Here is a 27,683-nt window from a genome sequence, read left to right as displayed (position 1 = left end):
AGTTTTGACCCAAATTTCACGGTCCACTGAACATAGAAAATGATAGTGCGAGTGGGGTATCCGTGTACTATGAACACATTCTTGTTTATGTTATTTCGAAGAGACAGAAAAAAATATTACATTTCTAATAATTTAAATTCCATTTTAAACCGTAGAAAACCATGAAAAAACGTTGATGACGTCACGGTCACATGACTAAATTGCATACATACATTGTCTATTCGAAATAATCTTGTAACACCAGTCTAATAATCGTACTTTTATTTGGTGCATACCACGCAATAAACGTCAGCCTCTGGCTTGTATGGGGGACATCTCAAACTACCACAGCTGGTTCTTATTGGATAGAAGAAGACACTGCCACCTTCGAAGGATGATTTATTGTCGAATGGTTCGGCATTTACATCAACACATGCATAATCAGTCCTTCTATGGCTTTTATGATTGGCCATTAAGTATCCTTTATATTCAACATTCCAGTCTTTATAACAGGTTTTTCTGCCTGTAAGTATAAGAAAATGAATGTAGAAGGCTAAAGATATATATCCTTAGAAAATCATTTTTATATTGTGAAGGTCCTTGAAATTAATTTATGTTGACTTGTTCAAATACTGCCCCGGAAGATTATTTATGATCAAATCGTTCATTATAAAAGTATGTAAATATGGAAACGAAAATAGAAAAAAATAGTGTTAGATTAAAACTGTAATTTGTGAATGGATGATAGCTATGGTACCTAGTTCGAGTAGTTGGCCTTTTTCTTATTGTTGGTCCTTTATGGTTTTTATCATCTCTGCATAGTTGTGTTAAATTTTTGACTCACTTATTTTGGCCCCAAGTATCACAGAAGACACATTATTTGCCGAAATGCACATACAGTTGCAGTAAAGTAGGTACCATTAATAATAGTGTTCCTGACAAAATTGTCTATTTGATTGTATCTGGATTTGAAACATTTGAATACTAAGGATTATATACCCTAGAAATACATTATTTTAGCTGTATCAATATATAAATTCTTCAAATAACCAAAAGTAAAATAAAAACATTCACAAAATCACCCTTCTAACGCAGCAAGAAGCGGAGAAAAAAAACAACGACTGCTAAAATTACACAAGACTTGCGAAAGGTATACGATTATGTTGCTTAATTAACTTGATTTGCAAACGAAATGAATCAAATAACGTATTTTATGTTGTAACAAAAAAAGAATGAAGGTTCAATATTAGCAACGATATCTAATCGTGTAAAACGCTTGCAATTAAATTAAACAAACTCAAAGTAGTTGAGTGCAGGACCTTTTGATTTTCTGGGACAGTATGGATTTTGAAAATGATTATCCTGGCCTAATAATAGCTGATTTTCAAATGTCTTTCAGTCATGTCGTCCTGCACTTTTGTGTTTGTTGTACATCATTGAACATTTTTTACAGCACCTTCAAAAGCAGTTCAGAAAGACACCGGTCATGTTGGACAGTGCCCATACTTAACTGTAATGTTTTCAATGTCGATAAAAAATCTCCTCATAAATACTAGAATTACAATTTTGTACGCCAGACGCGCGTATTTTCTACAAAATACTCATCGTTGACGATTGAATTATAAAGGTTAAAAAGGTCATATAAAGTACTATAAATAAAAGATAACCTAGTTTTATCTATGGTTTTGTTTAAGGAATATCGAATATGTGTCCTGTGTATGCAGATACATGTATATTAGCTTCAAGAATATGGTTTACTTATTTAGAATTTTAAAGGATTACATCACGGAAAAAAAATCGATGACGTCATGGTCAAATGACAAAATTATGTGTATGAGCTGATAGACGAAACACTTTAGGCCAATCAGAACGGGACGTGTGAAATTCAAAGTTTAATCATATCCCCGAATTGTTATAAACTATAGAAATGCGTCAGTATTATTGCGTAAAAACTTCACCTAAGTGAATTGATCTTTGTTAAAAATTATAATAGCAATATGTCTTTTTCTTTAAAAAATTGGGATTATACAAGCACATTTTTTTTTTACATTTGATAACGAGGCAGACCATGGTGATAGTAATGTTTTCTGTGTAATAGTTTAAAAGGAGAGCAGGAATTACCAGCATTATTGTTAAACCAGTACAATAGATCACACCAACTATTAACATTCAACTCCTCTGAGAAAAAAGACGTTCAATGAAGAACAAACTTCAACGAACAACATATGGTTCAGACAGCCGGGCTGAGGATGAATATATACAACCATCTTATTTGTTTTTCTAGACCAAGTAAATTTTCAACATATAATAAAAACCTGCACAGCACAGCTACCGACAGGATAAAAGATAACTTGAACTAGAAAATAAAAGACGGCACATGAATACGAAAGCATGGTCGAAATTTAATGGCTTTTACAGAAGATATCTTAGTAAACCACATCTGTCTGCTGAATACTGTCGCATAAAAAAGCAAAAACTACAAAATACAAGAATGTGTTCAGTGGACCGTGAAATTCGGATAAAACCTCTTCTTTTTTTTGGTATTAAATTAAGAAAGATTATATGTACTAAGTTTCAAGTTGTTTGGATTTGAACGTCAACAAAAACTACCTTGACCAAAAACTTTAACCTGAGGCGGGACAGGCGGACGAACGGACGAACAAACGAACAAAAGAACAAACGACCGAACGGACGCACAGACTTGAAATCATAATGCCCCTCTACTATCGTAGATGGGACATTAAAACAAGTTCAAAAAGATTTCATACTTATGTAATCGTACTTGTGAAAGGCCAGTAGCTATTGGAAGTTTTTAGAGCATCAGAGGAAAGATCCATTTTTTCACCTTAGACGTATAATGCTGAATATGATGGGGAAAAGATCTTTTTATTCTATATTTCGTACTTTTTTTTTTTTTATCATTACGACAGTTATCACTGCTGTTGTTATTCATCAGTAAGCCTTCGATTTGATTTTTTTTCTCGTAATACTATAATGACATGCATATTTACCAGGGACAATTAGTATAGAAGACCTCTGCTTCCTGTGGCAGACAGCACATGGTACCTCTGCATATCTAAAATTGCCCGACATTCCATGTGGTTTCCGACTTGCATGAATATCGTATTCAGCACCAGAAATCTGAGAATTGTCGTACGCCTGGTGTTCTCCATTTTCTGGATCATTTGGAAGACAAAGATTATTAACACCACCGCCTTTATTACTGTAATTGTTACCACCAGCTTGGCCTACAGCATCAAAAATACAAATGTACAATATTATTAAGCACAGAAATTATACAGAACTGAATTAATACTAAAAGGAATTTCAGCATATATAATATCAACCTTGTCACAGTAACGATATATAATTCTGGTAAGTCATTGTCAGTGACTTGTTTCCCGATTTAACGATCAGTTTGTGGCACAAACTTTGATTATAAAGTTTAAAGCATATCAGTGTCATTTTTTTTCCCCAAGAAATGAAACTTGTATGACTCTAAACTTTGGAACAAAAAATAAATGTTTTCTTGTATCAAGTTTTGAGTAGTAACATACATATGATTAAGATGCGTGACTATACAATCTTATTGATTCACACTCTGTATTGGAAATGATATTGTACTTTTGTGTTACATGTACATGAAAATGTAATGCTCTCTTCGTGCTAGTTATTGATGTTTTACAATTATATATAACTTTTACTCTTATTACTCATTTCTATGGGGATTATGTAAAATCACAAAAATACTGAACTCCAAGGAAAATACAAAATGGACAGTCTCTTTGCAAATGGAAAAATGAAAAGGCCAGACATTTCAAACAAATGGACAACAACTGTCATATTCCGGACTTGGTACAGGCATTTTCTTACGTAGAAAATGGTGGATTGAACCTGGTTTTATAGCTGCGTACCTAAAACTTGAATGACAGTCGTATATTATTCCATTATATGGACAACGACGTGTGAACAAAACAAACAGACATAATAGGTAATCAAAGTACTGAAGTACTGAACATCGGATGACCGCAACTTCTGGTGGATGGTCGTTTGTGGATGATGAATAAATGACAGGGAATTTAATCTCCCCGTAATAACTATTATATTGTAGTGATATAATCCTTTGTTATTAGTATACTCAGAGACATTATAAGTATGTATATGTCTTTGGTATACTCTGGTTTGTTGTTATATATTGTATTCATATTTGTATAACAGTTATATATATTTTTCGTCCATTTGTATATATCATTAAATTCTACTATTCTAATGATTGTGCAGTGCAAGTGCATTGTGGACTCTGTTCTGTCATAATTCGTTGTTCTAATAGATTGGATTTGAGCAGGCATTTATATTTTCTCGTGTTTGTTGCAAAACGTTCTTGAGATATTCTTCCGCATGCGTTTACACAAATGTTGTTATTGATATATATATTTCTCACGACAAAACATTTTCATATATTTTATCGAAGTTCTTAAAAATTATTATATAACAGTGATAAGGAATGGCATTATGCCCTCGATAATATCCGCCTAATTATACGAAATATCAGTCAAAAACGCAAGTTATGTGGGTAGAAATGATTGTGGCAACAATACACCGGAATGCCCTCACGGTGGTCCGCTGTACAAATGTCACAAATAGGGGTACAACAGTCAATGTTGTGTGTAATTATCTTAAGAACTTTAAAAACAAATATATTTACAAACATTTACCATGACACAATAACACAAGAACGGGATGTATAAGTACAGAGCCACGTCACATGCTAGAAACAAACATGTAATGGCACTCAGACAATTTAAGCACATAAGCAAAAACCAAAGACAAGAACAGACACATTCTTAAGGGGGAGGGGTATTACTAGTATATTTTATTATGAGCCTCAATTTTTGTAAGAAAATTTTGGAAGAAAAATTGTATTTCCAGACAAAAGAATGAAAACAATTATTCTGGATAGTTTGTCAAAAAATGTTTTAAAAATTTGCATTGAAACGTAAGCGCACAAGAAAAGAATGTCCTGATTTAATGTGATTGGTAAAATAGAAAACGAATTATTTATACAAACAATATTTTTGACAAAACAATACAATACAATACAATACAAAAAATACTCTGTCACATTCACAGATAGATTCCACGATCGCTGCAACAAGTGTGTTATATAGATTCCATAACTGCAACAAGTGTATTAAGATATTTCTCCACTCCAGACAGTAAACATTTTAATATTTAAAGCGCAAGGCTTTTCGAGCTTTTTAAATTATTTAAATAATGACTGTAATATTTTTTCTGTCTATGACGAAATAACATAAAAAATTAGGTGCACACTGAATAACGCGCGTAGCGGGTTATTTAACAGTGTGCACCACATATTTTATGTAATTTCGAATACACAGAAAAAATATTACAGTCATTTCTTATAATTTAATTCTAAATTACATTTTAAACCGTATAAACCCATAAAAAAAAGTTGATGACGTCACGGTCACATGACAAAATTATGTCTATGGGCTGATAACAAAATAACGTCAGCCAATCAGAGGACGCGTTACATCCAACATTAAATTATTAAAATTTAACTGTTGAGAGTGGAGAAATATCGTAATACACGAGTTACAGTGGTGGAATTTGTTTCTCTAATGATTTTTATCCGTCCTTTTCAAAGATTTGAGGATTTGTGTACTTTTGATGTGACGTCATCAGGCATGGTCGCCTTTTTTCATGACGTCACAATAAAAAAAATTCAGAAGAAAACAAGAAAATTCAACGTCACAATTAGATTTTAACCAATTATTTGACGAGGACAGATTTTTCACTAGTGAGGAGAAATATTTTTCTCACACCGGTCAGAAAATGTGAAAATAGCACAACAATTAGAGAAATATAGATTCCTACACTGCAACAAGTGTATTACGATATTTCTCCACTCGAGACAGTAAAATTTTATTATTTAAAGCGCGAGGTTTGCCGAAACTTGTGTTCTTTATATGCGACGTCATCAGGCATGGTCGCCTTTTTTCATGACGTCTCAATAGGAAAATTCAGAAGAAACCAAACATTTAGATGTCATAATCAAATTTCGACTAATCATTTGCCGAGAACAGATTTTTCACTAGTGAGGAGAAATATTTTTCTCACACCGGTCAGGAAATATGAATATAGCACAAAAATTAGAGAAACAGATTGCAGCACTAAAATGCGTGAATTACGATTTTTCTCCACTCTCAACAGTTGAATTTAAATATTTCAAAAACTCGGTAAGCCTCGCCTTTTAAACATTTATAAACTGAACTGTCTCGAGTGAAGAAATATCATTGCTCTAATGATTTTTATCCTTCCTTTAGATTTGCTGAAAGTTGTGTTCTTTATACATGACATCATCAGGCATGTACATCTGTTTCAAGACGTCACAATAGGAAATTCGGAAGAAATCAAGAATATTTTAACATTATAATCAAATATCTTACCAATCATTTGCTGAGAACAGATATTATACTAGTGAGGATAAAAATAATTCTTACACAACTCAATAAATGTGAAAATAGCACAAAAATAAAGGCTGCTTCTTTTGGGGTTGTAAAGTTAACACCGTAAAGATGCATTATCTAAAACGTTTAATATATTGAAATAGTTGCGATCCTTTTTTGAACGTCACAGTTTTAGTTATAAAAAAAAAATTAAAATGCGACGTTTTAAAGCCAAGATTACAGCCTTTCACAGTAAAAACTAAAAACAAAGTCAAGCTTGTATCTTGATATCAGAATATATTCCACTATACCTGTATATACTAGTTCAGCACCGTCAGGACAACCTTTCCTTCCCCATCTGATATAAGTAACGCCAATTCCTGTCGAAAAAATATATAACCCATTAACAATTAATGTACAAACACATTCTAACGGAATAACACTTACGTATAAACTAAGGCTAATGAAAGAATGGCGAAATATATCAAGGGTACATTCAAACTTATAAACTTATCATTTTTTTTACATAAATAAGGCCGTTAGTTATCTCGTTTGAATTGTTTTACATTGTCTTATCGGGACCTTTTATAGCTCACTATGCGGTATGGGCTTTGCTCATTGTTGAAGGCCGTACAGTGACCTATAGTTGTTAATGTCTGTGTCATTTTTGGTCTTTTGTGGATAGTTGTCTCATTGGCAATCATACCACATCTTCTTTTTTATATTATAAGTCGAAACTGAACTTAACAACGCCATGACAAAAACAGCGAATAAGACCAACAGACAATTAACAGTATACAACACACAACATAGAAAACCAAAGATTGGGCACCACGGACCTTACCAAAAACCGAGTAAGCAGATCCTGCTCCACATATGGCAACCGTCGTTATGATAATTTAATTACATCTCGATGAGGTTGGTCAAATATGGAGAAATGGAGTAATGAAGAAGGAATACCTTAAACTCTAAAGAATATTGAAAACAGTAAAAGGACCTAAACGTGTCAAAAAAATCATCCGTGCATTATCAATTTTTTTTTGTGGTGGTCGTGATGCTCAATCTTTGGTTTCTATGTTGTGTTTTATGGAAGTTTCTTTTAAAAAATATGTTTATCATTCATTTTTGCCTGATCAGTTTTTTCTACTTATGAGTTTTCAATGTTTCTTTGGTATCTTCCGTCTCTTCGTTTAGACTCAGTCAGCTATGAATATAGAGTGACTGTATTTGATAACATATCTCGAAACATATCAAACACTCTTCACTTTTTAAAAAGGAAATAGACGGGTATTACCAGAAGAAGAAAATACACTAGAGCGACAAACAAAAATCATTAGACGAAAGAAATAATTTAAATCAATGATCAAAGTAACAGTCCACAAATCACTGCGCAGGAAAATAAGATTGATCAAAACATAACCAATCAAATTGGGTTCTCTGCGTGGAAAGCTCAGCAGTTTCGATTCCACACGTGATCCTGACTATATTACTCTGGTCTAAATCATTTGTTTATTAACTTCTGATGATTCTGTATCATACAATAAACACTGTGCGGGACAAATTTGCCATTCCGGTATCGGCAAATCTGACTTTGTCGGTTTACAAGATATCAAAAAAAAAATTTGCCCAGTGATAGATTATTGAAAAATTAAAAAAATGCCATATGTCCCAACTTGTCACTGTTGTCACTCTTGTCACTGCAGCTGATTAAAAGTACATTTCCCATGGGAAATTTGATAATTCCCATGGGAATATTAGAATTTCCCATGGGAACATTGAAAGTTCCCATGGGAAAAAATACTTTTCCCATGGGAAGTTTAGAGTTCCCATAGGAACTTTAAAGTTCCCATGGGAACATAAGTAAATTGTTTGTTCCCATGGGAAGTTCTAAATTTCCCAAGGGAAACTTTAAATTTCCCAAGGGAACTTTTCTTCCCAAGGGAACTCCTTTTCTTCCCATGGGAAAATACTTTTCCCATGGGAACAATATTTTTTCCCATGGGAACAATAATTTTTCCCATGGGAACAATAATTTTTCCCTTGGGAACAATATGTTTTCCCATGGGAACAATAATTGTTCACATGGGAAGTGATATAACTAAAAAGAAAACATAAAAAAATCCTCTAATTGCATGAGTGAAGCAATTTCACAAAACGGACTAAGTTATTATGGGTACAAGTATTTCTTTGAATCTTAATTGTAGAAATATATAATTGTGTGATCTACGATTTTTGTCTAGGCATGCTTAATTGAAAGTAAATCACTATGTGTCAAAAATTTAACTACTATAAATTCAGAAATTATTGCTGTTTTTATCATTGTGAAAATAGTGACAGGGTTATAATCACAATAATATACACTTGCATATTGAAATTTTTTATGAACTAAACAGGATTATTCTAAATTTTGCACACAAAAAAATGATGAAATTGAGAAAAATCGCACTTACAATTGCTAGCAATAATTTCTGAATTTTCAGTATATAGTTTTGCATATATAGCTTTCACACCATTGCACACAGTGTCTTATGTTTATCCATTTGAATGTTTTTGTGTTTTTTTCATACAGACATTTAAATGTTGATAGGTCTTGCTCATTGTTGACGGCTGTTCAGTCACTGGCTGAAAATACCTTTATCTCTGGTTTTTAGGTATCATTGGCAATCACATACCATATCCTTACTTAATTTCAACACTTCTTAATTTAAGTTATGTACATTTGAGAATATCATTTTCAAAAAGACAAAACATTACAATTGGTATATCAAATAAGGCACTTGTGTTTTAATATTTCATCTTTCACTGAGATAACACCATCAAGTAAAATGTGTGAAACAAAAACAGAAAATTAAACAAACAGCAATAAAATAACTTAAGCAAGTGTCAATAAACCTGCACAAATAACATGAATAATATATCTAAGGTCATAAGCAAGTGACAATAAACATACAGCAATAATATATCTAAGGTCATAAGCATAAACATGCAGCAATATTATACATTGTATATATAAGGTCATAAGCAAAAGACAATCAACATACTGCAATAGTATATCTAACATGTCTAAGGTCATAAGAAAAAGACAATCAACATACAGCAATAGTATATCTAAGGTCATAAGCATAAACATGCAGCAATATTATACATTGTATATCTAAGGTCATAAGCAAAAGACAATCAACATACAGCAATAGTATATCTAACATGTCTAAGGTCATAAGAAAAAGACAATCAACATACAGCAATAGTATATCTAAGGTCATAAGCATAAACATGCAGCAATAATATATCTAAGGTCATAAGCAAGTGACAATCAACATACAGCAATAATGTATCTAAGGTCAAAAGTATAAACATGCAGCAATAATATATCTAATTTCATAAGCATTAACATACAGCAATAATATATCTAAGGTCATAAGCATAAAGATACAGCATTAATAATATATCTAAGGTCATAAGCAAGAGAAAATAAACAGGTCTTGTATAAGAATATTAACAGTATCCGGGTCAAGTTTGCAATTCCGCTGAGTGCAAAAGTTGTCACCTTAATTTTTGGAGTTAAGTCAAAATGAAGTTGATAACTTGATTGGTATTGGTTCTCTGATATTTGTCCTAAATATGTTTGGCTCTAGCACCACTGTTGAAAAAGTAATGCCCCTTTTTTCAACAATTTCCTCAGAGGAAAAAGAGTTTTCCTCAAGGGAAAAAGATTTCCCTTAGGGAATTTGCTGCATAATTATTTCCTTTGAGGAAATTCTTTTTCTTTTGAGGAAATTTGCCGCTTCAAATTTTCCTTTGAGGAAATTTCCTCTAAGGAAATCATTGTTCTTCAAATTTCCTCTAAGGAAATTTCTGAACATCAAATTTCCCTTAAGGAAATGTCTTTCCTCTATAAAAATTTCATAACAGTACAAACATTGACAAACAGTATAAATATATTTTCTCCTAGACTGAATTATTGATCATGTTGATACAAAAGATTATATAAAATAAACACTTTTCATGTCAAATTAACTTGTCTTCTGTTTCAGCTGCTGTGTATAATTATTCTACCCCCTACATAACAGTTCAGTGCATAAATAATTCCATTCACAAGACATCTTCCTTCAATAGGTTGAATAAATTTTGGCAACTTGTTCTTCAAACATCTTCTCTGTATATTTGATATGATGGAGAGCCATGTACCGGTACATAATATTATGTACATGAATGGATAACGCATGTGTTTATTTCGACAACAAACATGACAAAGATACTATTTTTTTTCTTAATTTCTCCATAATCCATCAGTGAATATGTAGGTTGTTACATTTTACACCATTGTGTCCTTGTGCATCTTTGATAGTACTCCATTTTGTTTATAGCAATTTTGTAGAATTTTTTCTATTTCTTTTTCCAGAAAAACACACAATTGAGTTCATTTCACATTAATTAATCCAATTAGCACATTATGTAGAAAAGTATTAACAAATAAGTTTCCTCTTCAGTATAGACTTGCAGGACCTGACGATGATCATAAAAACCAAGATATCTGACCTATAAATACACAAAATAAAAAAAAGAAGTTATAAACATGATAAATGGAGAAAAAAACAGCAATATAAATAGGCTTATTTTATCATGTTTTAATTAAAGTCATAAGAAACCTCAAATTAAAAAAAAATATGTATAATAATTATGTTTTTTATAACTAAATGGATAGTTTTCATTATGCAACTTAAGTACATATACTTTTTTCTGAGGAAAATTCTTTAATTTGTCCACATTTAGAAGAAGTTTACTTATTTTTAATTGCTTGCTTCCAGGAAGCAATTCGCCGATACATATTTTCCATATACATAGTGACCCGAGCGTAACCCTCCTCGTAAAAATCCGGTGACCACAATATGCAAGGATCTGTCATTGAAATAAACAAATAGCTGATTATACATGTTAAACACGTGCTCAATACCCATGCTTTTTGTGATTTGTTTACTATAAGGTGGCAATCAGTAAAACTCAGCTTCAAAACACGGCATTTAATGAGCAGCATTATTTGTTAAATCATAACAAACAGAGAGAAAAAAAAATTGACGATTTATATGATATACTTGTGAAAATAATGATAAAATCGTGCACAGAGGACTAAGTTTATGATGTATACATGCATTGGTTCAAAAGTTGGACAAACTTTATTTTTCATCACTCACTCGTTTCATATGACTTTAACATTTGAGAAACTTTCATTTGATATTCTTACTTGTCATGCTTTATATGAGTTCTCTTATTTCAGTGCTTTGTGTCCAAGATTAAATATTCGTTGTTTAGTGCCTTGCAGTGATATTTAAAGTTTAGCCACTTGCAAAAGTTGTTATAGAATGTTCATATGCTGTGTTATTTGAACCACTGTCCTATATTATGGTCAGGTAAGAGGTTGAGTGCTCACAGACATGATATTTTTTTATTAATTGTTATTGTTTTTGAACATGTTGAACTAAATTGGATTGTTTAAATCTTTTCATGTTGGGATCTTTATTGGCTGACCTATAAAGGAAATGTTGACTCATTATTGAAGGCCAGCCCATCATTGGCCTTTAATTTCTTGCATCCACTTCTTTGAACTCTGGTGGATAAGTCACTCATTTACCATACCACATCTTCTTATTTTTATAAGAGTCATCATTCAAAGGCAATTACTTTTATCATGTTTATTACTGTAATTCAGAAATTATCCAGAGGTTTTTAGTAATGCGATTAATGTGACTGGGTGAGTATCGCAAAAATAAGAAATCATATTTTGATAACAGAAACATATATATATATCATGTATATATATAATTGATGCAGATTTTTTTTGTAATCACAATAAGTTGTCCATTCCCTGAAAAATAATAAATGCAAGCAATAATTTCTGAATTTACAGTATATAGAAGTGGTCTTACCATTTAGGCCTTGTTGTATTCTGTTTATCTTGTTTTGTCGCTCATTTCTATTGAAACTGTTTATATTTTTCATTATTTTTCTATATTTCTTGTCCTATAAAACATAAAAAGGGTAAAAACTATTATTAAACATCAGTATTTTCTTTATATACAATAATATTTAATAAGAATGGAATATTTGTGCTATTTCATTTCACAAACTTTTGGTCAGTCATGACTTTCAAAGACTTTCACCCTGGTCAATAGTTTAAAAAACAAACATTCCCATACTTTTTCTTGGTGTTCGTACTAATTTTTCATTGGACAACAAAAACATGATTCAACTATTCTTTTATGATTTGTTTTGCTTGACTACGTTAAACTCTGAAATATTGTTTACAGTATAATCTGTATGTGTCTCACTCGTCAAAATTTCAAATTAATATATAAATAACCAATAAGAATGCTATGCATTGCTCAGCTTGATACAAACGTACACTTTAAACCCTGAACAGTTGGAGCAAGTATGGACACAACATTCAATTCAAACTTTTCTACATTGGTTAGAGGTATAGGGGGAGGTTGAGATCTCACAAACATGTTTAACCCCGCCGCATTTTGCGCCTGTCCCAAGTCAGGAGCCTCTGGCCTTTGTAAGTCTTGTTTTATTTTAATTTTAGTTTCTTGTGTACACTTTGGAAATTAGTATGGCGTTCATTATCACTGAACTAGTATATATTTGTTTAGGGGCCAGCTGAAGGACGCTTCCGGGTGCGGGAATTTCTCGCTACATTGAAAACCTTGTTGGTGACCTTCTGCTGTTGTTTTTTTATTTGGTCGGGTTGTTGTCTCTTTGACAAATTCCCCATTTCCATTCTCAATTTTATGGATACAACTCTGAATTGTAAATTTGGATTGTGATTCAATAGTTGATGCAGCATAGGTTTCTGACATTGAATGAATGTGGTCCAAGTACTTAAAAATTTTAAATTGACAATTAACCTCTAAAATGGTCCAATATTCAAAATCTTAATACATGGTTAGATGCAGCATATCAACATGATCAAAGAACCCAAATAATTCATTATTTGATGAAATCAAATAAAGTTCAATTTTGGACCCTTTAGATCTCAATGTGGACCAATTTGTTAACGGGCCAAAATATCAAAAATCTAAATGAATGGTTAGATTCAGCATATCAAAGAACCCCATATATATATATTCAATTTTTTTGAAATCAAACAAAGTAAAATATTGGACCCCAATTTGGACCAACTTGAAATTTGGGCCCATACTAAAAATCTAAGTAAATATTCAGATTCAGCATATCAACATGATCAAAGAACCCAAATAATTCATTATTTGATGAAATCAAATAAAGTTCAATTTTGGACCCTTTAGATCTCAATGTGGACCAATTTGTTAACGGGCCAAAATATCAAAAATCTAAACGAATGGTTAGATTCAGCATATCAAAGAACCCCATATATATATATTCAATTTTTTTGAAATCAAACAAAGTAAAATATTGGACCCCAATTTGGACCAACTTGAAATTTGGGCCCATACTAAAAATCTAAGTAAATATTCAGATTCAGCATATTAACATGATTAAAGAACACCAAGAATTTAAATATTATTAAAATCAAAATAAGTTTAATTTTGGACCCTTTGAACCTTAAGATAGACCAATTTAAACAGGACCAAAAAACTAGGAATCTAAATACACAGTTAGATTTGGAATATATATATATCAAAGAACCCCAATAATTCAATTTTCTATAAAATCAAGCAAAGTTTAATATTGGCCCCTTTTGGCCCCTAATTCATGTAATTTCTAAACTCTGGACAAAAACTCTGGTCACAAACCCTGTGTTTGAGTTTCATAGATTTCTGTTAACTTATACTAAAAGTAATTATGCGAAAACTAAGTGTCTTCGGACTACGACGACTACATGATAAAATTGAGAATGGGAATGGGGAATGTGTCAAAGACCCCCCTTTTTTGGACTATCAATGCATTTGAATGGGGACATGTAATTACCCCCCCCCCCCTTTTTGTCCTGGGTTAGGAAACCCCTTTTTAAAATGACTGGATCCGCCCCTGAAGGGTCTATCATTAAGTTTGACAACTTCAGACATACTACTTTACCAAAAAAATTGACACATTTCATCCAATTTAATTTCATTCTTTACTTGCTATTTCATCCATAATATTTTAAAGAAATAAATTTGGAAGGAGTATGATTTTAATTTGCAAGTTATACACTATCCAAACTAGAGACCTAATAGAGTAGATATATACTTGACTAAGGGAGCTACCATTTGATTTTTAGGGGGGGGGGGGGGGGCTAGGATGAAAACTTTTATCCTGCATGTTTTTTTTAGCTGTAATCTCTGTCCTGCCTTTTTATTTTTCACTCTGTTCGTTCCTGCCTTTCTTTTTTTAGTTTATCCTGACTTTTTTTACCAAAATTGTCGTCCTGACTTTTTTTTTTGCTAGTGTCTCATCCTGCCTTTTTCTTCTTCTCAAAACTCCTGTTCTGCCTATTTTTTTCAAATTTCATCCTAGCCCCCCCCCCCCCCATAAAAATCAAATGGAAGCTCCCTAATTTAAACTTGGGGTGACTGGGGACAAAGATTTAAGGGAATAGATGACAGTTTACCTACAATGATCTAGCTTCATGGCAATGGCATACATTACAGACTACATGTACATCATGTACATGGTCATTCTTAATTGTGTTTAAACTTTGGGAGTTCATTTTTTTAATGTTTAAAGCTAACAATTTCAACTACATACATTTATCAAGATTTGATTCTACATTTATATATAATTGTGTATGTCACATGTATGTACATGATGTATTTTAATGTAAAGCATCTGAAAACTCATTAGCCGTTTCATATTTATTTCAGTTCTTCAAAAGGCAAATTTATATGAGCCTATGCCTGAAAACAGAGATTTCTTATTAAGGAGAAAGCCCCGCCCCCCCCCCTTTTTGGTGTGAAATATTTTGTTGATTATATAGGGAATCACTGAAGCATGACTGGAGCAAGCATCCCCCCCCCCCCAAAAAAAAACAACAAAAAATTTAAAAAATGGAAATTTCTGGATCTGCCCATGTCAACCTTTCACTCAGGTCATTGGTGAAGAGTTGTCACACAAAATAAATGATATCAAATGTTCATATGTATATGTTTTAGCTCGTGTAGGTGTAAGGAGGCAACCATTTGATTTGTAGGGCGAACAGGGTGAATAATCTTGCCTTGTAAAACTTGTGCTATAAATAAAAATTAATACATTTCCATTTAAAAATCCGTCAGCCCAATCTCATCCAGTGAAATAGATTATTATCTGTTTTCGAAATTATATGGAAGTACTTAGTAGTTCAGACGCATTGCAAGGCATTTTTTCTAAGGAGACGTGTAGACTCATTTAATTGGGGGAATGGAACCAATAAATTGTTAGGATCCGATATGATCTTCCCAGTACGGAGCACCTATTTTTTTTTAGGTAATTATTATTAGTGTCGGTGATCTCACAAGTAAATCAGAGAAAATATTGCATGCAAATTAATGAGCAGAGAAGAGACAATTATCAACTTGTGTATTATTCATTTTCTCGCAGTTATTTACGGTAAATTAACTATATGTATATATATCCCAAAACAGGTGTTCGGTTCTAGTACTATACAATTTAGTAAAACTGCTATATTTTGGGGCCGAAAAGGGGTCTTACTGAACCTACTCCTTTATAAATCTTAAGTAGGAATGCGTGGGTTCCATTTCATGAGACCTACACGGATTTTTTATAAAATAAATTTAAAAATTATAAATACAGTTTTCAATTCTTTCCCCGGCATAGATAAAAAAAATATGAAAATAAATAATCTTTTGAAAATAATACGATATGGTTTAATTATTTCACTTCATTATAATGATAAATCCTTTAGATCTGAAATGTTTAATTAAAACGAATTTATCATTTTGATCTACCGATAAACTTTAAATTGAAGTGACATGGTCAGTTAAGTAACCTGATTAGTTGCATGGCTGATTACCATCTTACAGGTGACCCAGTAATTTTCCATATGTAAATAAATAAATAAAATAATAAATATATATTTTATTTGAGTGTCACACATCGATTGATACAGTACATATATACAAGTAAATTAAGTAACATCTTTAAAAATTCAATCAATGCCCAGCCAAACATTTGACTTATGAGACACTTTAAAAGCATACATGTACATATTTACAATAAACTGCATGTTAAATTTGTATAAAATATTTCTAGAGTTAAAAATCTAATAAATTACTTTTTCAAAATCGCTTTCAAAAAAAAAAAAAAACTATTTGTAAAAATATAAAATGATAGTACTAATTATATGAAAAACACTATAGGAGTTCTTATTAAAAAATTATCAATTGTCTTCTAAAATAGAAATAAATATAATAAAAATATTAATCTCAATAAATAAAAATACCTTATTTTAAAGATTTGAGAAAAACAAATATGCTCAATGTTTAAAACTTAGACAAAAACTAGGCTATCAAAATAAAAATGTACTTCTTCAATCAAATGTAAATAATTTCCTTCTCATAAAACATTTCTGCAAAATTTTACATAGACATTTCTGAATTTGCTCGGATCTCATTATAAATATAAACTTATCGTCCATATGCATTGTTTCAAAATTCTCAATTAAATAATTACATTCACAAAATAAATCATATCGTATATCTGCATATAAAGGGCACACCATCAGAAAATGTTTCTCAGTCTCTACATGTCCGAGATCGCAATATATACAAAGTCTATCTTCAATTGGAACTTGCGGCCTGGAGTAGCGACCCGTCTCCAAGGCCAGAGGTAACGAGCCGGCTCGAAACATAGCCATATATCTCTTTTGACTAAGTGGAATGTTCATTTTTACATATGACTCAACGTTTACTGTTTGTTTGTATAGTCTGTATGTACGGAGTTTGTTTCCGTTTAATGTACCACGGTCGTTGAAAATGTCTTCACACCATTGATGATTGTCCAATTGTTCTAGCTTTTCATTAATTATCTTCATAACGTATTTTGTGGATAAAGATGTGTCCCTTATAAGACCACATACATCAAGTTTAGTCACAAGTTTGTTGACCTCGAATGTCCAACCTATGACATATGACACTATATATAGCGTGTACCCTTGGGGTGTGTATAACTTATTTTTTGGGGAACATCCTGTCCACGTGTAATACTTAGCATATATTGCAACATTTGACATTAAACAAATTTTCTTTGTAGCATCGGAGGCAATTTCATGTTCAACCACACAGAAAATTTCACAAAAAAAATATGATAAAATCATAAGAAAAAGAATAAGAAATACTAACAAATAAATTTGGCATTAATAAAACGGGGATTCGTGTATTCAAGAGCTTATTTTGATCTATTTTCAGTGGACAACAACAAATGGAAGTTTTTAACGACCTTGACTGGCTATAATATATATATAGCACTTGCACGGTCGTTCCAGTGGACATATTTCATACCAGATTACCTATTCTTTTTATATATATGACAATTATTGTTCAATCTGATACACGTACCTATAATGTACAGTATTTTGAACAGCTTCAAATATATGGGGTCCGTAGTAATACCGCAAAGGATCTCCTTAGTGCACTAAGAACAAAAATGTGCACTAAGGACCTGATGGAATGATACAACTGTTACAAAGGACATGGCATATAAAAATAGACCTTTTAAAAATTCATAATTTTAAATTTTACAATTATACCTTTTTTTAATTAGAAAGTTATCGAATGTGTATTCGACACGTGCCTAAAAAAATTGATTGTCACCTTTTTAGTGTAATAGGTAGAAATTCACGTTCGCTCAACCTTGACCCGTTCATAATCTGCTAGTATACTGTTTAAACATGTATATATGGTATTTTAAATTGTTCTCTATTTTTTCCCCATTTGTTTGTTTCTGCCGTATTTATTCTGTCTGTTATAATTTTTACTTCTAAAGTAATAAAGTATTTTCAACTCTTTTCAGTTTGGAAATTTTTAATCCTTTTAATTTTAAAAAGACAAATAATTGTGAACACTTCACGGAAAAGTGAGGATTTATATTTGGTTTCTTCACGTCCAGTTGCCAATACTTCATTCATTTTTCTGATGTCAGGGACCATGCCTCACAGCAAGGTTTTATAAGGATAGAACATAGGCAAATGCAAATAGATTCTATTGACTATATCTTTGCTGCTTTGGTCTCTGCATGTATACATAATGATTCATTATGTTTTATGGGATACTTAACTTCTGTTCTACAAATTTTATATTAAAATATATGCTGATTTTTCATTTTTAATGAGATTTTAGTTTCTGTTGATTAGAGGCAGTGCAAAAAACATGTTTTAATCATAATTAAGGTGAACCCAGCCCAGGCCCCCCCCCCCTGTCAACGTGACACCCAACCACACCGCTTAAAATATTTTTTAATGTTATCTTTACTATATATTGAATAGGGTGACACGTTGTCGCTACATAATAACCGGATAAAATGGATCTTGTTTATACAAAAAATATTTCAAGATTGTGGTTTCTCAAACATATGGGAGTCACAAAATTTTGTTAATAAAGAATGGTTAAAAACTGTCATAAAGCAGAGATTGCTAGATCAATATATTCAGAACTGGAATTCCCTCATTCAAAATTCGTCAAAAGGTATAAACTACAAAAATTTTAAGAAAAACTTGAAATTGAAGAATATTTTAATATTTTGGACTTCAAAGACGCTATTGTTTTTTGTCGGTTTCAAAACATAATCAGAGAAAACCGCTTTTGCAGTCTATGTAACAATCGACAAATAGGTGACGAATATCATTTTATATTTGAATGCAAATTTTACAATCAAAAACGAAAAGAGTTTTTAACTGCATATTTTACAAAACGGCAAAATACAGTTAAATTCTCTGAAGTTATGTCAAGTACAAGAAAACCAGTTCTGAAGAAGCTTTGTTTTTTTTTATAGAAAATATAAATACTTGTGTTTGTCGGCCCGTGCTTGTACTCCTGGCTTGTAACTTTTGTAACATCTCTCGCTTGTTTTGTACATATTGTAAATATTTATTGTTGTATTTGTTATCTCTGTACCGATGTAAAGCATTTGCTGTATGAGAATAAAGATATATATAGTAACTTCTTTAAATATGCACAAGTCATAATTACATTGGCCAGAGGGTAACTTGATAATTAGAGGATCAAAGGATTTAATTAAGACAATCCAAGACTGCTACCTCTATATTTTATTATACATATCTTTATTAGCCTCATTTAGGGTGATACAGCAATTGCAAAACGGGTAGATACGATCTGTAATCAAATAATTAAACTAATCAAAAGTTTATTTAGAGTAACCATATGCCGGATGAACAAAACGTTTGCCATTTATTGAAAAACATATGGTTTTATATAACAAGAAAACTTCTCTAGTATTCTAAACATTTATCACGTACCCCCTCCCCCAAACCTCCGCTTCAAGCTCTAGATTCGCGCCTACACATTGTGAATTATATTTCTTACATCACGATGCTTATTACATTATAAAATAAAATGGTATTCATCTTCAATTGTTGAAATAAAGATGAATTGTTAAAAAAAAGCATTTACATCAGTTTTAAAGTTATTGTTCATAGGAGACAGTTATGATTTATAGTCTCTTTTTAAAACGTAATATAATTTTACCTCTTGGAGTTTTTCTATATTACTTCTGTAATCGGATTTTGAAGAACCCCACGGACACCACATACTCTCATGCATGCATATGTCACTCATTCAAGGTATAATGATAATATATGTAAACTCTTGTGTTGTTAACAAGGAAACGAAATCTCAAAAGCATTTTTGTCTCAATTTGTATCTCAAAATAGGGTTCTTTAATTTAAAAAAAAAAGCTTCCATAGCAATTTCCTTAAAAACAAAATATAACAAAGGCAAAGTTTTAAAACACAAAATTCATTTTTTTTTTTATTTTTCTTTCATAAACTTGAAATTTTACCACGCTAAACCGTTAGGTTTATTCAACAACAACCATTAATTAATCAATAAGTAACGATAACAATTGTGTATTGGATTAGGTTGATTGAACATGATGATTAGTGAATTTGCAATAAGCCGTTGGTCACGTGCCGAGTGGCACGCGTTGATTAAAAAGTCATTTAACTTCAAAATTACAATATCTATTGATACCTAACTTTACAGATATGAGGTATTTAATCATATCCTCCTATATATCCATATTCTCTGTGATCTTAAAACATCGTTTAAGTGTCCTCAGAGACATATATGTCTCTGGTGTCCTTAATGCAAAAACTTTCTTCTTAGTCAGCGCCATTAAGAATTCCTTTGCGGTATTTCTACACACCGAAATATATGGCCTTATTGGTAAAATACCCACTGAAAATACCACAGTACTTAGTGTCATTATTGTGCCGTGAAAACTGGAAATGAAGTTTAGCGGGACATAGGAAATTACAAAAATATTAGAATTGTTTACTTACATAGTGTAAGCGGGATACGGGAATCTAAAAAAAAAAAAATAGTAACTATAAAGCGAGATCCGTGAACAGAACCCCCAATGAGACCCCATTAGTTGTGGCTTATTTTTGGTCTTTTTAGCTAGTTTCCTTCCCCTGCATTACTTGTAAGTTGATCGTTTTTGTAAAGCAGCACTAGAGGTCTGACAGTATATTACCAAGAAATGCACAAACAATTGAAAAAGAAGGTTTAGAAAATTTAAATAATGGTATGCACACACACTCCCCTGTCAGCACAGACAATTATATTTTTGTAAACGCGCCAAACTCATTTCTTCCACAGTGAGACAAGCTTTACAATGTTGATGGTGGTGAAAATCTAGTCCAAATAATTATGACGTCTTGCAAGGCTATTTTATTTCTGGAACGCTTTCCTCTGACGAAGCCGAAATGTGAAACCAAATCAACAAGAAGTCTAGATCTAACATTTATAATAGAACTGAATATGAAATCGAAATGTAAATGGGGAATGTATCAAAAGACCAAAGAGCAGATAGCAGCCAAAGGGCACCAATGGGTCTTCAATGCAACGAGAAAATCCCACAACCCGAGGAGGGGTTCCTAACCAAAGACAAATGGGGGGGGGGGTCCAACTACATGTCCCCATTCAATACAATACAATACAATATGCTTTATTTGAAAAACACTCCGTCACATTGACATGTGAAACAAGAGGTAAATTACAAAATACAATCACATACAATTAAAAAAAAAAAAAAACAACTTAGAAATAAAATATATGGAAAATTACTTTATATTATAATATTTTAACATTATAATATTTTAGTTAACTTTGAAATGAATATAGACACATTTTTAAATAATAAGTTAATATTTGTCAATGACAGTTAGTCCTTTCATTTTTGCTTAATTCTGATATTTCACATAGTACTCTGGAATATGCTGATTTCTAATATTTTTTAACTAATAAAGAATTGCATTCAAATAAATAATGGAATTCATTGCCAATTGCAGTTAAACACAGATTGCATGTCCTTTCTTCTTTTGGAATGACTTATACCATCTTCCCAGCTCTACTGGGATTGTACATTGCAGCATCTTAATTTTGAAATATATTTACGTTCGAATGGTGTTAATTTTAAAATTCAAATGCATTGATCGTCCAATAAAGAACAATGTAGAAAGGGGGGTTCCAACATGTCCAACCCTCAGACCCTCCTGGATCCCTGCCTGTGAGGCATGCTTTAGCTTGCCATTAAACAAAAATGTATACTAGTTGAGTGATAATGGACGTCATATTAAACTCTTTGATATTAAAAAAGAAACTAAAATAAAAATCATACAAAGGTCACAAAGGCCATAACTTCTGGCTCCTGACGAGGGAAAAGTGCAAAATGCAGTGGGGATGAAAGCCTTTACTGTAAATTCCTGAAATTACAATTACATAAATCATCTCACATCTTTGCGCATTTCTTGAAATTGGTCATATTAATAAATGCATGCAATATTTTCAGAAAATTTCAATATATAGGCTTTTTAAAAAAAGTCAATCTTGTGCATGATTTATCAATGATTATACTTGCACAATTAACGCATGTTTTTCTCAAAACTAAGAGGTGTCTATGCTATTTATGACAATTTTCATGGTTCAGTGGTTATAGTTAAGTTTTTGTGTTTTGGTCTGTTTTTCTCATACTTTATGCAATAGGTCTACTATATTTGTTGTATGAAATGGTTGTAAGGTGTACATGTCTAGTGAGATGATGTCATCTGACCTTGACCTCATTTTCATGGTTCAGTGGTCAAAATTAAGTTTTTGAGTTTTGGTCTTTATCTATTAAATACTATAAGCCATAGGTCAACTGTATTTGGTGTATAGAAATATTTTTTGATCTATATGTCAGTGGCACAGGTTTTATTTGACCTTGATCTCATTTTCACGGTTCATTGATCAGTGTTTTTGTGATTTGGTCTATTTTTCTTAAACTAAAGTAATAGGTCAACTATAATTGTTGCATTGAAGCCTTGTTAGTTGTATATGTCTGCCTGGCATGGTTCATCTGACATTGACCTCATTCTCATGGTTCATTAGTCTTTATTTATTTATCTTGGTTAATGTTAGGTTTATGTGACAGTTGTGATAAAGCTTTATACTTAGGACTATCAACATATTATCAATGATTAGTAAAAGAAGGCGAGACATTTCAGCGTGTGCACTCTTCTTATTAAACACACATTAATATACATCATGTACATTAAACAGCAAAAAAAAATATTGATGCAAGATGCCATTCAATAATAACTTTTACTCTTTTATGTATAGGACAAGAACTATAGAAGATACAGAGAAATTATAAACAGCAGAAATGATAGGCAATTTAAAATTTGCAGAAGCAAACTAAACCTAAATGGTAAGGCCACTTTTATTTATTTTTTAAAGTTGTTGAACTTGAAAGATGATAATCATGATTACTATAAAAATTAAAAGATGTGGTATATTAAATATGAAAACTATCATGGCTTTAAGAAAGCAATTGTAGGCCTGTGACGACCTTCAATAATGAGAAAATCCATACCCTATAGTCAAAGAAGGCAGCTATAAAAGACCCAAAGATGAAAAATTGAAACAATCCAAAATGTCCAAACTGTAAAACTAATTGCCTAGTTTATTACAAAATAAATTACAAAAAATAAATATAACCGGTATGAAACAACAACAACAACCACTAAATTTTAGTGTCAGACTAAACTTACAAAAACTACAGGCTCTGAACTTTGGACAGGCACAATAGGAATATGGCAACCTATGATGTAAATTTCCTGCAAACACAGACTGGACTAATGTAAATCAACTAATTTTTCGCGACTACTTTATTTTGCGTTTTATACTTTCTAGTCTTACATCACAGCTAATTATTTTTCGCAAGGTTCAAGTTTACTTAATGAATTTTAATAAAGAAAGATACATATGAAAAACATTTATTGCTGTTTCTCTCTCCATTTATAACATTTTATTTGTTTATTTTGTGTATTTATAGGTGATCAGACATCTTGGTTTTCATGATCAATAGGTCATTACTGAAGAGGAAACTTAAAGTTGAAATTTATTTACAAAGTGCATAATTGGATTAATTTGAACTGGAATGTGTGCTTTCCTGCAAAAAAGAAACAGGAAATTTCATCATTATCACATGATAATGCCAATAAACAAAATGGAGTTCTATCATAGATACACAAAAACACTATTGCATAAAAGCAACAACATATTATATATATTATTCGAAAGAAAGGAGAATGCAGAACAAAGGAACACCAGTTTTATCCACTCATTTATATCGCTCCCTCATATCAAATATACGGAAGAAGATCATTGAAGAACAATTTGCAAAAATGTTTTCTCTTAGAATTGAAGGAAAATGTTATAAAGTGAATGGAATAATGTATTCACTGAATTCTTACGTAGTGGATTGAAAACTGTACACAAGCTGAAACAGAAGAAAATTTTAATTTAAAATAAGACGAAAAGTGTATATTTTATTATTTAATCTGCAAATATATAAACAAATTCTTTAGAACACCACAAATGGTATGACATTCAAATTGGTTGCTTATTAATGTATTGCATTGAAACAATTACAAAAAAAATAGAATCATTTGCTACAAATTTTTTTTATAAATCATAGTTAAATTTTATAAAAAGTATGAACAATACCTAGATCTAAACAGTCAGACTTTATCAATTTTCAATGTCATTAAAATGTTGAGTCAAACATTTATGAAAGTTTTGAATATCATTTGCATCAACTATACAGTCTTGTAATAATTATATTCATACTGTTTGTATACATGGTATAGCGAAGAAATGTTTAACAAGAACAAATAAGGGAAATTTGATGTTCAGAAATTTCTTTAGAGGAAATTTGAAGAACAATGATTTCATTAGAGGAAATTTGTTGTCTTGAAGGAAATCTTTTTCCCTTGAAAAAACAATTTCCCTTGAGGAAAAAACAATTTCCCTTGAGGAAAAAACAATTTCCCTTTGAGGAAAAATCTTTTTCCTTTAGGGAAATTTGATTTCCCTTGAGGAAAACAACTATTCCTCTAAGGAAATTGTTGAAAAAAGGGGCATAACTTTTTTAACAGTGGTGCTAGAGCCAAACAATTTTAGGACAAATATCAGGGAACCAATACCAACCAAGTTATCAACTTCATTTTGACTTAACTCCAAAAATTAAGGTGAACAACTTTTGCACTCAGCGGAATTGCAAACTTGTCCCGGAGACAAATCTGCTTTTCTGAGATGTTTTACAAGGTTCCAAAAATGTGTTATGCCCTACAGCTTTCCATCCAGCTAAGGCAGAAGTATATTCTCTTTTATTCTCATATATCCAGTATTTGCAACAAATTGTAATTTTTCTGAAGAAAAAAATTCAAATGGAAAATAATGTTTGTATTGTAATATAGTTTGTTCCCATGGGAAGAAAAATTGTTCCTATGTGAAAAAAAATTGTTCCCATGGGAAGAAAAATTGTTCCCATGGGAAGAAGATTTGTTCCCATGGGAAGAAATATTGTTCCCATGGGAAGAAAAATTGTTCCCATGGGAAGAAAATTTGTTCCCATGGGAAGAAAATTTGTTCCCATGGGAAGAATTAATTCCCATGGGAACTTTTTGTATTCATCTTTTCCCATGGGAACTTTAAAGTTCCTATGGGAACTCTAAACTTCCCATGGGAAAAGTAATTTTTCCCATGGGAACTTCCAATGTTCCCATGGGAAATTCTATTATTCCCATGGGAATTATCAAATTTCCCATGGGAAATGTACTTTTAATCAGCTGCAGTGACAAGAGTGACAACAGTGACAAGTTGGGACATATGGCATTTTTTTAATTTTTCAATAATCTATCACTGGGCAAATTTTTTTTTGGATATCTTGTAAACCGACAAAGTCAGATTTGCCGATACCGGAATGGCAAATTTGTCCCGCACAGTGTTAATAACTGATTGTTTTTGTTTAAATCTTAAACGGATGTCAAGTTGGTTCAATATTTAACATTCAAAAAAACTAATCATAGATACCAGGACTAAATTTGGTATATACGCCAGACGCGCGTTTCGTCTACAAAAGACTCATCAGTGACGCTCGAATCCAAAAAAGTCCAACATTCAATATTCATTTTTTTTAACCACTCATTTTCAACATTCAACATTCTATTTCTACGTTCAACATTCATTTTTTTTTGTTAAACTTTTTTTCCACTTTGAAGTTGAAATCCGAATGTTGGAAACGAATGTTGAAAATGAATGTGGAATGTTGAAAACCAATGTTGAAAGTTGAAAATTAAATGTTGAAAACGAATGTTGAAAACGAATATTGAAAACGAATGTTGAAAGTTGAATGTTGAAAGTTGAAATACGAATGTTGTTGTTGTTATTGGTTTTGGTAGGCGGCTTACTTATGTAGTAATTGCGCCTTACATTCATATAACATAAATATTATGTATATATACTTTCAGTCCTTAATTCATTTTTAGTATTACGTTTTGGCGAGTAATAATATTAAATCCGAATGCTGAAAACGAATGTTGAATGTTGAAAACGAATGTCGAATGTTGAAAAAAAATGTTGAATGTTGAAAACGAATGTTGACTGTTGAAAACGAATGTTGACTGTTGAAAACGAATGTTGACTGTTGAAAACGAATGTTGACTGTTGAAAACGAATGTTGACTGTTGAAAACGAATGTTGACTGTTGAAAACGAATGTTGACTGTTGAAAACGAATGTTGAATGTTGAAAGTTGAAAAAGAATGTCAAATGTTGAAGATGAATGTTGAAAGTTGAAAATTGAATATTGAAAACGAATGTTGAAAACGAGTGTTGAATGTTGAAAACGAATGTTGAAAGTTGAAATCCGAATGTTGAAAACGAATATTGAATGTTGAAAACGAATGTTGAATGTTGAAAACAAATGTTGAAAGTTGAAAATTGAATGTTGAAAACGAATGTTGAATATCGAATATCGAAAAAAAAATGTTGAATGTTGAAAACGAATGTAGAATGTGGAATACGAAAGCTGAATGTTGAAACCGAAATGTCGAAGACAAAGTGGAAAAAATGTTTAAAACAACAAAAAATTTGAACGTTGAATGTTGAAATCGAATGTTGAATGTTAAAAATGAATGGTTCGAAAAATGTTGAATGTTGAATATTGCACCAACTTGACATCTGTAAATCTTAAACTTTTCAAAATCAATAAAGCATTGTACAGTATATGTTTCTAAACAAACAAAATTACATATTCAGAATAAAAAATAATCTGAAAAAGTAAACCAAAATAAATAACATACGTGTAAGCTCTTCGTGCATCGTCGCCTCTATTGTTGCATTTGCCTGTTCTAGTTTGTTATCGATCAGCTGTCTCATGACATCTTTCATAGCTGTTTCTACACCCTTCTGTATCTGTTGTTCTATGTACTCCTTCAAATGATTGTTCATATTTGTAACATCTAAATCCGCCTTTAAAGTAGCTTTCATGTCATCCATTAACGGCATTGAAATCACATTTCTACAACTGTCCCCACTGCATTCATTAGCTACGGACGGTAAGACGCCAACAATCAACAAAACACAACAAACAATAGTGCTATTCAAAACAAAGTTCCTATCCATTGCAAGGTTTCTGTAAAACTAAATGCGAAATGATGAAGGGTAAAATGTTTTAATCGGTTTTTATGTTTTTTCTTAAAAGCGAGATGTTTGTAATC

At 31.6% G+C, this 27,683-nt stretch overlaps 1 protein-coding gene and 2 long non-coding RNA genes across 4 annotated transcripts; 1 reads left to right on the top strand and 2 right to left on the bottom strand.

The window, feature by feature from the left end:
* Positions 1 to 77: 77 nt before the first annotated feature.
* On the bottom strand, positions 78 to 27,683 carry LOC139481497 (short-chain collagen C4-like). The gene is made up of 4 exons (XM_071264871.1): positions 27,267 to 27,683; positions 6,761 to 6,829; positions 2,991 to 3,227; positions 78 to 502 (listed from the first exon to the last, which is right to left on the bottom strand). Exons 1-4 carry the CDS (start codon positions 27,586 to 27,588, stop codon positions 261 to 263), a joined length of 870 nt encoding a protein of 289 aa, XP_071120972.1. The 5' UTR covers positions 27,589 to 27,683; the 3' UTR covers positions 78 to 260.
* LOC139481481 (uncharacterized) lies at positions 10,857 to 15,798 on the bottom strand. The gene is made up of 3 exons (XR_011654624.1): positions 15,657 to 15,798; positions 12,374 to 12,467; positions 10,857 to 10,988 (listed from the first exon to the last, which is right to left on the bottom strand). It is a non-coding gene; the product is annotated as an uncharacterized lncRNA (long non-coding RNA).
* LOC139481498 (uncharacterized) lies at positions 21,115 to 24,067 on the top strand. 2 transcript variants are annotated; one of them, XR_011654627.1, is made up of 3 exons: positions 21,115 to 21,164; positions 23,240 to 23,327; positions 23,955 to 24,067. It is a non-coding gene; the product is annotated as an uncharacterized lncRNA (long non-coding RNA). The 2 variants fall into 2 exon arrangements; XR_011654626.1 differs by lacking the exon at positions 21,115 to 21,164 and having other exon boundaries at positions 22,994 to 23,327.

The sequence above is a fragment of the Mytilus edulis genome, chromosome 7 (assembly GCF_963676685.1).
Source record: "Mytilus edulis chromosome 7, xbMytEdul2.2, whole genome shotgun sequence".
NCBI lineage: Eukaryota > Metazoa > Mollusca > Bivalvia > Mytilida > Mytilidae > Mytilus > Mytilus edulis.
The sequence above is the reverse complement of the archived record's forward strand: the minus strand, read 5'-3'. Positions and strand labels throughout refer to the sequence as shown.

Coding starts and splice junctions, on each gene's coding strand:
- LOC139481497 (XM_071264871.1), bottom strand. CDS start 27,588: ATGGATAGGAACTTTGTTTTGAATAGCACTATTGTTTGTTGTGTTTTG. Junction 6,830..27,266: donor GATGCACGAAGAGCTTACAC/GTATGTTATTTA, acceptor TTTTTTCGACAG/GAATTGGCGTTACTTATATC. Junction 503..2,990: donor TTCTATACTAATTGTCCCTG/GTAAATATGCAT, acceptor TTATACTTACAG/GCAGAAAAACCTGTTATAAA.